The sequence below is a fragment of the Saccostrea cucullata genome, unplaced genomic scaffold, assembly GCF_032062105.1.
Source record: "Saccostrea cucullata isolate Sc308-1 unplaced genomic scaffold, CSIRO_AGI_Scuc_v1 ctg16108, whole genome shotgun sequence".
Classification (NCBI taxonomy): Eukaryota; Metazoa; Mollusca; class Bivalvia; order Ostreida; family Ostreidae; genus Saccostrea; species Saccostrea cuccullata.
The window spans coordinates 1-12,964 of NW_026941333.1; the positions used below are offsets into that span (position 1 = coordinate 1).

The window sequence follows — 12,964 nt, forward strand, 5'->3', positions numbered from 1 at the left end:
CATGCATGCAAAACACAACACTATTATATAAGTATTAGACGGTTTAATATAGTATGCCAATAGAATAACACACATTGATATACATTTTAAAAACCACACTTTACATTTCTTATGAAAAAAGAAATATATTTGTAAAAACATTTCTTTTACTTATTGTAACACCTAGAGATACAAAGTAAATTTATTTTTAGACATTTAAGTTATTTCCATCCTCCTACTGAGTTTTTTTTTTTTGCGAAAACTGCTATAAATTTGAATTCATGACCAGTAGAACAATAATTTTTCATAAAAAGAATGCTCTTCAATAGGTGTAATCATTAACATTGTTAAGTTAAAGAACTTAAATTGAATGTATATCATTATATTAATTGATTATTCAATCTTCAAGAAATGTAAAGAACAAAAAAATGGCAATGACTTCTTCTCGGGTATCTTCATTCAGTCATTGTCTTTATTGTACGACTTATGTAAAATAGTTTCCCTGGTATTCTCAATTAAATATTATCTTAGAAGTAGCAAGTATATCGGAATTTTCAGCATCAGAATAATGTATTTGAACCAGTTTTTACCCAATATTTATCATAAAATTTACAACAATTGTACTTTTTATGCTGAAATACTCTTCTCTTTATATTTATGTCTCCTATCCTAAATAATATGGAAACTTATACTTTTTTTTGCAATAATTAGTAAAGAGGTAGGTTCACTTAATCCACGAAATGGCCCTGTCATTATACCAATTACATGTAACTAACTTAGTCTTTACGTCACATTTCGAACATCAACACATAAAGTAGAGACGTAGTGCTTTCGTTTACTATAATTTCCTCTGAGAGTCCAAGTTTTGATACAAAGGCTATGTAAAACTACAATTTTCTTGAATTTTGCTGAAAATGAGTGAATTTGAGTATCTTCAACTATTGATTAAAACATGAGCCCACCCTGCAAATTAAAAAAAATGTTTAATGGATAAGAATCTTCCAAAGCATCTCATTCGGTATATATTTAAACATTTTTATATTAGGGGTTTGGGGCTAAGCAAAATATTCAAAAACGGCTTAAACATTTGGCCATTTTTAAAGAAATATTGAAGATTTAAGGAAAACACTGATGACATAATACATGGAAAAGAGAAAAAAATACGTCATTTTTATTTGATATGAAGTCACCAAGTGACCAAGTTAAATTCAACATATTTTCAACTAAAAATGAGCAGTTCTGATATTTTCAGAAATTCACAGAGCAAAAAGTGGTCCAAGGTGAATTTTGTTCTTTGGCAAATTTTATTAAATGGAAATAAATGCAGTTTTTGTACTTTGAACCATTAAAATTTTGAGGGTGGAAAATTCTTAAATTTTCTTTTGATGCAGCTACTTAAGTAATGTTTTTGTTTAGTTTTGTGAGAGTAATTGGTGTGGAAATTACACACACAGGCTTCTCATGTAGGCATATTTTATGACACGCGCTCCATTTTCATTTTTAATGTCATCACGAAACCACTTGATGTCTATCACAGATTTCCTCTTCTTTTCAGTTAAAGTCTTCCGTCTTGTTTGCTTTCCTTCAAGACTCCACATTGACTGCTTTGAAACAATACTGCCAAAATGAATTTCAATTTCCGAATAAAAAACTTCCTTTTCCAGATGAGATAACTTCCATGCACCTGCAATTCTTAGAATGTCTTCATCCAAGATTCAGACATTTTTAGTCTAGAACTAGGTGTCCTTAGTCCATAGTCTGGACATGTCAAAAAATAAAAACAAAAACTTTCGAGGAAAAAAAACAACTCGAAGGACGTACTGACATTTAGGTAGATTGTCAGAGAGAATGTGCGTACTCATTTGGTTAGAAAGGTTTACTTGAGCCGTGGGCCTGAAGGACCTTATCCACTCGAAAACCACAAAATTTGCAGGTTACCATTTTGTATGTTCTTTCGAGATCCTCGATTCTCTTTTGTTCTTTTTCATAAGGACCTTGTGAAGACGTCACTTGTCTGACGAGTTCCTCGTGTTTTTCCTCTATAACCTTATTTTCTTTTTCTACGATTAGACAACACTTTTCAAGAAGTTCAACTTTGTTTCTTGGTGATAGCATACTGAAATATTTATCATTTGCATACATACTGACATTTATATCTTCCAAGCGATATAGCATTTTTGAGTATAGTTCTTTAAATTCATATTCTGCTGCTAGATAAAAGCACTTCATGATGAATGAAACATCCTTCATACGGGTTTTTACTTCTTCAAGCATCCACTTCTGGCCAGATGTCAACAAAGAGTCCATTCCGTACTCCCTGGCTAAAGGAAGAACTTGTTCAAGACCTCTATCTGCAAATTGTTTGAAATTGTGCTACATGAATGCATTCGACAATGACGTATTATTGTTGTACTTGCTTTAGAAGAATTTAAATATTAGACTAGCTACACAGGTTATATGCGTAGACTTCATAGGTATAATAACTTAAAATATGTATACAATGAAAAATATAGATTATAAATAGTAACAACTTTCCATTCACAAATGTTATGGGTCAGAATTACCCGAAATGCCAGCAAAGATCAATAACACAATTTAAACTTAACAATAATTTATTTACAGTAATATACAAATCATTAAGTACAAACTTAGCAAAAATCTAAAAATACATACATCAGAGTGTCCGTTGCTGCACACAATGTCCCAGTGAAAATATATCCCAGTTGTATCTCAATGATGCTTATACGACAATATATCTATGCATCGAATTGACAGGGTATTTATACAGTAATATAAATCTAGAATATTCTAGAAATTGTAAGTACATGATATTACTGGAAAGTTCTGGACATACACAAAGTTCAGGAATGTTCTAGAAACAATGACCGAACATGTTGACCACTCTAGAATGTTCAAGAAACTTAATGTTACTAATAATAGACATGATGAAACAATACAAATACAACACACCTCACAACACCTCCCCCCTTAAAAAGTTTGAATGTTAATGAAAAACTTAAATTGTAAAACATATGTACATTAATACAAAAATCTAATTTGTTTATGATACTCTGGACAAGGCATCTGCAATAACATTGTCTTTGCCTTTGATATGCTTAATTGTTATGTTGTATTCTTGTAACAACAACTCCATCTAGTCAGTCTTTGATTCTTGTTTGACAATTTATGCAAAAATGTCAGGGGGTTGTGATCCGTATATACAAGAATTGGATGCAAAGTAACATTCAAATAAACATCAAAATGCTGTAAGGCTAACAACAAAGCAAGGCATTCCTTTCCAATGGTGGAATAGTTTTGTTGACATTTTGTAAGTTTCTTTGAAAAATAAGAAACAACTCTATCTACATTATCACTATGTTCTTGAAACAAAGCTGCCCCGATTCCAACATCACTAGCATCAACAGTAAGCTTAAATTGCTTAGAAAAATCTGGAGTTGACAGAACTGGATTGCTCATAAGGACAGATTTGATTTTATGAAACGATTTTTCACAGTCCTTTGTCCATTCAAAGTTAACCCTCTTTTGTAAAAGATTTGTAAGTGGACTTACAACTGAGGAAAAATTTGGACAAAATTTTCTGTAAAACCCAGCCATGCCCAAAAACCTCATTAATTCTTTCTTGTTTGTAGGAATCGGGAACTTTGCAATAGCTTCCACTTTAGCCATAATGGGTGTAACATAACCTTGACCTACTTTATGACCTAAATATTCTACATAAGCATGACAAAATTCGCTCTTCTCAAGATTCACAGTTAAGTTTGCTTTAGCTAAAATGTCAAATAAAGCACGCATGATTCGGAGATGTTCGTCCCATGTGTTGCTGTATATGACGACATTATCAATGTAGGCCTCGCATCCCTCAAGGTCTTGAAGAAGGGAGTGAATCATCCTTTGGAATGTAGCCGGTGCGTTTTTCATGCCAAAAGGCATTACTTTATACTGGTAAAGTCCATCTGGTGTAGCAAAAGCAGATATTTCTTTTGCTCTTTCTGTTAACGGTACGTGCCCGTAGCCTTTCAACAAGTCAAATTTACTGACAAATTTCGCGTTTCCAATGTTGTCAATACAGTCATCGATTCTAGGTATTGGATATGAATCAGTTTTGGTAACAGAATTCACCTTTCTAAAGTCTGTACATAATCGGTACGAACCGTCCTGTTTTGGTACAAGAATACACGGTGAGCTCCAATCACTTTTACTAGGTTCAACAATGTCATTGTCCAACATGTACTGCACTTCCCTTCTTAGGTACTGCAATTTTATTGGATTGAGACGGTACGGATGTTGTTTGATAGGCAGGGCATCGCCAACTATAACATCATGACAAGCTGCATTAGTTTTCTTTGGAACATCCGAGAAGATTTGATGATACTCATTCATCAAGTTTTTAACTTGTTCTTTTTGGTGAATGTTCAAATGTCCAAGTTTGGAATCAAAATCAGCCAAAATTTCTGAGTTTTTCAAGCGGACACTCTGATTACAATCTTTCTCATTCATCTCTACACTCGTATCACTCTCAATACAATTTTGAACAGTCTTAGCGTTGGCTAAAGTGGAAACTGGTTTTACAGAATTTCGGTCACACCTTTCAAAATACTCTTTTAACATGTTAATGTGACAAACACGTTTATCTTTACGTCGACCTGGTGTCTTAACTACATAGTTTACATCACTGATCTTGCTTTCAATTTCATAAGGGCCATAAAATCTGGCCTGTAAAGGATGACCAGGAATAGGTAAAAATACAAGAACCTTATCACCTGGCTTAAACACCCTATTTCTGGCATCTTTGTCATACCACATTTTCATTTTCATCTGAGAATTCTTCAAATTTTCTTGTGCTAATTTACAAGCATTGTAAAGTTTTTCTTTGAAATCAGACACATAATCTAAAAGATTAAGATCACTAGTCTCAGTCAGCCACTTTTCCTTCAACAATTTTAAAGGACCTCTAACTGTATGACCGAACACCAATTCAAATGGACTAAACCCAAGAGACTCCTGGACTGCCTCTCGTGCAGCAAATAGTACAAAATGAACCCCTTCATCCCAGTCTTTCTCATACTGGTAACAATAGGTCTTCAGCATTGTCTTTAGGGTTTGATGAAAACGTTCTAGCGCTCCCTGGGACTCAGGATGATAAGCAGTTGATCTATATTGCTTTATACCCAACTCATGCATGACTTGCTGGAACAACCCCGACATAAAATTTGAGCCTTGATCCGACTGAATTGCCTTGGGTGCTCCTACAAAACTGAAAAACTTGGTTAGGGCCTTAACTATGCTCTTTGCCTTTATATTCCTAAGAGGTATGGCTTCAGGAAATCGAGTGGATGTACACATAATGGTAAGTAAATACTGGTTTCCTGACCTAGTCCTAGGCAAAGGTCCTACACAATCCACTAACACTCGACTAAACGGTTCTTCAAAAGCTGGAATGGGTTGGAGAGGAGCAGATGGTATCTTCTGATTTGGTTTACCTACCATCTGACAGACATGGCATGACTTGCAAAACTTCGAAACATCCTTTCTTAGCTTAGGCCAATAAAAATGACTCAAAATCCTGTTATAAGTCTTATTGATACCTAAATGACCAGCCATAGGTGTATCGTGAGCTAAACTCATGACATCTCGACGATAAGCAGCTGGGACCACTATCTGGTGAACAACACGCCACACTTCATCTGGGGAAGCGTCAGGTGGTCGCCATTTTCGCATAAGGATGCCATCTTTCATATAGAAACATTCTCCAACTTTAGTAGCCTCTTCTGGTGGAAGTGCCCTCTTACTAAGTTGAATGATATCTGGGTCTTTATGTTGTTCAGAGAGTAAACGTTCTCGGCTGAGGATGTCCTTGCCTTGGCTAACTAGTGGATGCAACTCATCATCCTCACCACCAAATTTTGGTAAAAGTTCTTTCTTCTCTTGCTTCTTGATATTGTGTGGTTCCATGCTTGTTTGAGTGCCATCACGGTCAGATAAGAAAGTGTCATTCAAATCAATATCAACAGAGGAATTCGTTTCGTCAAAGGCTTGAGTATGGTCTGCCTCCATTTCTCGTCTTCTGGCCATCGCTCTAGTAACAGCATAGGCTGGATAAATGTCATCATCTTCATCATCGCACATGACATCTGGATTGATCTTCTCACAAACTATAGGATCTGGTACAACTTTTCCACCAGCTAAATCGTTGCCTAGCAACAAAGAAATGCCTGGAACGGGAAGAGTAGGTCGAACACCTACGATAACAGGTCCAGTAACTTAAATCTGACTTCAAACTAATTCTATGCAAGGGAACATCAATGACGCCTAGCTCCACACCCTGTAATAAAACTGACCCACCAGTAGAAGTCTGCTCAGACAAAGGAAGCACGCCCTCTAACAATAACGTCTGTGCAGCACCAGTATCTCTCAAAATCTGGACAGGTTTTATTTCGCTAGAGTCACCGAGTGAAACAAATCCCTGAGACATAAAGGGCTTATAATCCTTCATAGAATCAATAGAACTGGACTGTGAACCCTGGACACCAGGAGTGTCAGAACCAATCAAAACTAAGGCTTCTCTATCACCTCTAACTGCCGCACAAGCATGTGGTTGAGTTTTATCAAAATCATTTTTTCTCTTAAGTTTAAAGCAGTCACTGATCAGATGACCTTTTTTCTTACAATAACTACAAGTAGGAAGCGACCCTATTCCAGAAGATCCTTCAAAACGTCCTGGACCGGACTTAGAACCACCTTGGGCTGGAGACTGGGAACTTGTGAAAGACTGAGACCCTGAACCACTCTTTTTATATGTGTCTGAATAGGTAGAATTACTGCTAGTCTGAGATCTTGATACAAAATTCTTTTTATGAGACAGAGCATAAGTATCAGATATGACTGCTGCCTCTTCAACAGTTTTCACATTCTTATCTTCTAAATGTGTTTTCAAATCTTGAGGAACACATTCCTTAAACTCTTCTACCAGGATGACTTGGCGCAAATTAGTAAAAGTTTTGTCAAGATTCTTAGATCTAAACCAATGATCGAATAAATCTTCTTTCTCTCGTGAAAATTCAACAAATGTTTGATTATCAAACTTCCTATACTTTCTGAACTTTTGTCTATACGCTTCAGGTACTAATTCATAGGCTTTTAATATTGCTGCTTTGACCTTCTCATAGTCTGAACTTTCAGCTACCCCTAGTGCAGAGTATACCTCAGCTGCTTTGCCAACCACTACACTTTGTAACATTGTTGACCAAACGTGTTGTGGCCATTTAAGATTCTCTGCGACTTTTTCGAATTGGGGAAAATATTTGTCTACAGATTTTTCTTGAAATTTCGGAACTAACCTGATATTTTTTGCTGCGTCAAATTCATTCTTGACAAATGACGGTTCTGGTTGGTGCTGTAATCTTAATTTCTCTAACTCAAAGTGCTCTTGTCTTTCTAATTTGTCTAATTCAAATTTTCGTTCACGCTCTCGTTCTTCTCTTTCTAATTTGTCTAATTCAAATTTTCGTTCACGCTCTCGTTCTTCTCTTTCTCTTTCTCGATCTTCTCTTTCTAATTTTTCTCTTTCTAATCGCATTTTCTCTAACTCTAATTGAAACTGATATTCTGCCATTTTGTAAGAGCCTAATTCTGATTTAACTGTATATTCTGGAAGATCATATCTCTCAAAGATGTTTTCTTCTACTAGTTTGTTTGCAACCTTAATTCTAATGTCTTGCTTTCTCTGAGAGGATTTAACATCTAACCCAAAATGCAAACCTAATGCGATCAAGTCATCCTTTTTTAACGTATCAAAAATCTGAACACTTGGTGAACTAAGAAAGTCTGTGACCGAAAATACCATGTTGATTTTTGCTGGCTTATAGTCAAATTTAACGGTTCAATAAACAAAATTCTGACAATAAACTGCAAAAGTGCAAGAAATTCTTAATCCCGGACGAGCCCCCAATTCTGTTATGGGTCAGAATTACCCGAAATGCCAGCAAAGATCAATAACACAATTTAAACTTAACAATAATTTATTTACAGTAATATACAAATCATTAAGTACAAACTTAGCAAAAATCTAAAAATACATACATCAGAGTGTCCGTTGCTGCACACAATGTCCCAGTGAAAATATATCCCAGTTGTATCTCAATGATGCTTATACGACAATATATCTATGCATCGAATTGACAGGGTATTTATACAGTAATATAAATCTAGAATATTCTAGAAATTGTAAGTACATGATATTACTGGAAAGTTCTGGACATACACAAAGTTCAGGAATGTTCTAGAAACAATGACCAAACATGTTGACCACTCTAGAATGTTCAAGAAACTTAATGTTACTAATAATAGACATGATGAAACAATACAAATACAACACACCTCACAACACAAAGCTTTAGGCATTTTCAAGTGAACATTCAGATAGAATCTTAAAAACCAAGGCTAGGTGTCATGGAAGGTATTGGCATGAAATAAATCCCTCATTCTGCAATATACCTTAGAGGCGAAGAATTTTTTAAAATTTATTTCTTCTCCGGCATATAATAATATCAGTGTAAAAGTAAAAATGTCTCTTCTGTCTCTTTCAAAAAAAAATCATCTAAAAAAACACTGGAATCAAAAGTGTTATTGGAAAATTACTTAAATGAACTTTGAGAAAGTAAGATCGCTTAAAAATGCCCAACTTTCTACAAATGGTTTGTGTATTGCTACCATATACGTGTCTAAACAAAAATTTATTTAAAAAACCAGGAAAGCAAGACTATATTGCATGAATTCATATAGACTTTGAACCACCCTTCAATTGTAAAGACAAATATGTGAAGACAAAACATTTGGAGATAGCCAACAGTATTCAGTCTCAAAAGTTCTATAAACAATGCAAAATAGGTGCAGAGCCAAAACGGACCTCCAAATCCTTTTTTTCTCTGTTTTTCCTCCTTAAGTGTGGTTTAAACTAAACATCAGAGGTGGGATCAAGTGCGGAGGAGGAGTGAGCATCCCCTGTCGACCTGTCACGCCTCCTTGGCTACTATATGAGATGAAAACTCTTGCATTTCAAAACCAAATAAAAAATAAATTTTATGATAAAGGAGATTATTTCAGCCTTTCCAACATAAATTCTCCTTATTTATGTAGCAATGTTCCGCAATCTTCTGACATTCTGTGACATTATTTTCCCTTATTCGCTATTCAAGAGCGTACTATGAAAACGACCAATCTTCAAACCAAAACTGCTAGACTAGATGTGATAGGGATTTAAATAACCTCGTTTAAAGTTAGCATTTTGCATATTTTCAGACGGTATTATGACCTTATTTGTAAATAACTTTTAAATCACTGCGACGTTATTTGCATACCACATGTTAAGTTTTCTATTTACGTTTTGAACACACATATATTAATTACGTTCGTCTTCATGGTTGAAAGGGCTCAAAAAATGTTTGACATGGCTTCTTAATATCCCTAGTCACTTGAGTTCAGCTCTGGACCTTTAAGAGGTCCGTGTTTAAAGCCCTCATAAAAATGTATTGTTTATGGATCAATTTGTGTTCGTTATCATCAACCTTTTTCATGAAAAGATAAGACAAACCCCATCTGCATGGAGCTTAGCTGACTTCCTGAAATAATTTGAGTGAGATTCTTAATCACAGTGATAAGATGGAAAAATAATAAAAGTCTTCTTACTATATTTAAAGTTATAAAAACAAAGGTAAAATAAACATGCAAAAGGATAGTATTTATTCTCAGTCGTTTTATATGTATTTGATTGATTCTTTACCTTACAACAAAGCGCATGAGTTACTGGTCCTTCAAGGTACTACATGTAGTAGATATAAAGAAGAAATGAGGTTTTCTTATATTTTTGATAATCTTTTTTGTGATATTGCATCCATTTATTTCAATATTTTTAATATTTAATACAAACCATTTAGTTTAATATGCTCCCCAGGATAAAAACATCTGAGAAACAACACAAAATCTTCATATTTCTTTCCCGGGAATTTAACTGTACTTTCGTTTTTCTCTTTGAAGTCAGACGTGAACATGGCACGGAAAACTGGAGAAGCTCGTATCAGGATTGACTTGGTCAAGTGAATCTTCTTATCCTCCACAATAAACACTATATCTGTCAACTCTGGGTCCTCCTTGAAATAAACCACGTTATGGTGTCCTTTGTAAAAAGACTCCATCTTGCAAAGAAATTTCTATGAAAGATATTGAAGGGTTACCTCTCTTAACATTGTGTTTTGAGGTAAAATCGACGACCCCAATGCGAATATATTGTCTGAAATGTTTATAAATTTTATATATATATTTCAAACTGTTTATTCCCTAACTACACCATTTTACTTCGTTAAATCAAATAAAATAAACTTAAATTATAAAAACTGTTACAAAAAAATACACAGAATAAACCACGTAATTCTTAATTTTGAAGTTGATAATGTTTACGTGTTTTGTAAGAAAGTTGTAAGACATTCTTTTCGTGTATTTTAAGTCTAAAGTAAAGATTGTTACAATCATTTAGCTTTTCTGTCAGATGGACAATTTTTCACAACAACTTTTTTACCATTTGTTTCCAAAATAAGATACAAATAATTTGATTCAATTCCTTACCTTTTTTCATGGACATTTCAAATGGAATTATGCTTTGGAAAATAAATAACCAAATCAAGTCCCAGATATATTTTATAAGACTTTGGATGTATTAACAATGTGAAAGAGAATCTTTCAAAATGAAATATATGAAGATCACAAACAGTATTCAAGATCAAAAAACCATAAAACAATACAAGATACATGTAGGAGCAGAACAAACAAGGACCTCCAATACATCAGAGGTGGGATCAGGTGCCATGGAGGAGTGAGCATCCCCTGCCGACTTATGACATCTGCAGTGTGCTCCTTGTGGTGATTTGGAAAATTCAGTTCATAAATAATGGACTGACAATTAGTACGGAAAACGTCAGTCAGCATTTTACTCAATGATGAATTGTATTTGCTGACAAAAACATTGTATCGACCATAGAACTAATGAAATGATGAAAGCCACAGCAAGAGCTTTCTTCTTTCACTCATAAGATTTTTAAAAAATCTACTTCATATGAATATAAACATTTATTGCTTCTAATAACAGGAGCAATTGGTACCCATTGGAAAATTCCAATAGATTGTTGGAACACCTTGTCTCCAAAAAACAACAAAGATATTTTCAATCAGAATCTCCACCGTCTTTTTTGATGTCAACTTCAGAGTATATGTATGTACAATCACTTTTGAGTTTTAGCAAACAAAATTAAACTTGCAACTACAGAGGCAACAATCATTGTTTTTTCACAAAATAATTTTGCAAATGACCAGTTACAAAGTAAGGAAGTAAACGAGCTTCCATTTTTATTGAAAAAGAGGCTGTCATTGACATCAAAAAGCCTGGACTTTAATTTATCGTGGGGAATGGTTGTGTATAAAGTTGAAAAAACGCAAGTTTTTAAGATGTTGAGTTTGGTAAAATCTTGTGATTTCAAATTATCCAAAAGTTCTTTGGAGTATTGAACTAACCACATCTGATTTACACAACTTCTTCAATATATTGTTGCATAGTACTCTTGAATTTCTCTTTCAATACTGTCAGTATCTTAGTAATGAGTAAAGAAAAAGGCTTGGTTGAACATTTACTGAAACCCGCTATGTATCTTTGTTTGTAAGGCTTCTTATAAGTTTTGGAATCTAATATATATACAGCTATAAAGTACTTCAAATTCATTTTGGTTCTTCTGGATATTTAGAATATTCAAAAGAAGGATATGGAGATAACAAACAGTACTCAATATCAAACTCAATAAAACAACACAAAATAGGAGCAGAGCAAACACGGACCTGTGAAACATCAGAGGTGGGATTGGGTGCCATGGAGGACGAAGCATCCCCTGCTGACCAGTCACACCCGCCGAGTGCTACTCCTCATGATCGGGAAATAACGGTAAAATCCGTCGTCAATTCAGTGTATAAATAATAGACTAACAATTACTATGAAAAACATCAGTCAGCATTTGACTCAATTATTAATTGTATTTGCTAAAAAAATCATTATATCAACCATAGAACTTACGAAATGGTGTTTTTAAACATTTAAACGAGACTGTTGATATTCTTGTTTCATCAACGTGTTTGTCAATAATTTACCTCGTTTTAGAAATTGTTCGTATGTAGAGCATGCTCCTGCGTATCGAATCAACTGAGATATATACACACCGTATACAGGTGATGAAGGTATACTGCTACATAGGTAAAGGAAGTTGACGATTGAAAAGTCATCACGTTTATCATATAGCTTGGTTGTTAGATTACGATTAGTGTCTTTTTCAAGTAAAATATTCAAATATGAAACAGGTGTGTCAATGGTATCTTTTATTTCAATATCACCAGGATATATCATATCGACATAAATGGTTCTCTGTATGGAGTATAATTTAAGGAGAACTTAATTAAATAAATCCTCAAGTTATCAACGAAACAATTTGATAACACAATAAATCAGTTATCTGATCGGAAGAGACATATAAGATTTTGCACAAATTCTGCTTCATATAGATCAATATAAAAATATGTCAATGATAATAGACCTTTAATAGGTAATAGGTAAAAACGGAGCACAATTTTTACCCATAGTAATATATCATACAGAAGAGTTGTTGGTTTCAGAAAATCCCATATCAAATAACAACACAAACTCAATCTTCTTTTTGATGTCAACTTCAGAGTACTTGTGTGTGCAATCAGAATGTGTTTTTACATAAATCTCACCCCATCAAAAGTGAATGAGCTCGTTGATTTTATTAAATCAAAACATTCACTACATCAGAATGGTTTTATATAAATTTTTATTGCACAGTATTCTTGTTTTTCCTTCACTACTGTCAATATTTTGTACGAGTAACGAAAGAGGCTTGGTTGAACATTTACT

General features: G+C 34.1%; 1 protein-coding gene across 1 annotated transcript; it reads right to left on the reverse strand.

The window, feature by feature from the left end:
* Nucleotides 1–1,837: 1,837 nt before the first annotated feature.
* On the reverse strand, nucleotides 1,838–10,199 carry LOC134257646 (uncharacterized). The gene is made up of 2 exons (XM_062740242.1): nucleotides 9,926–10,199; nucleotides 1,838–2,330 (listed from the first exon to the last, which is right to left on the reverse strand). The coding sequence occupies exons 1-2, from the start codon at nucleotides 10,188–10,190 to the stop codon at nucleotides 1,846–1,848; spliced, it is 750 nt and encodes a 249-aa protein (XP_062596226.1). The 5' UTR covers nucleotides 10,191–10,199; the 3' UTR covers nucleotides 1,838–1,845.
* Nucleotides 10,200–12,964: the final 2,765 nt, after the last annotated feature.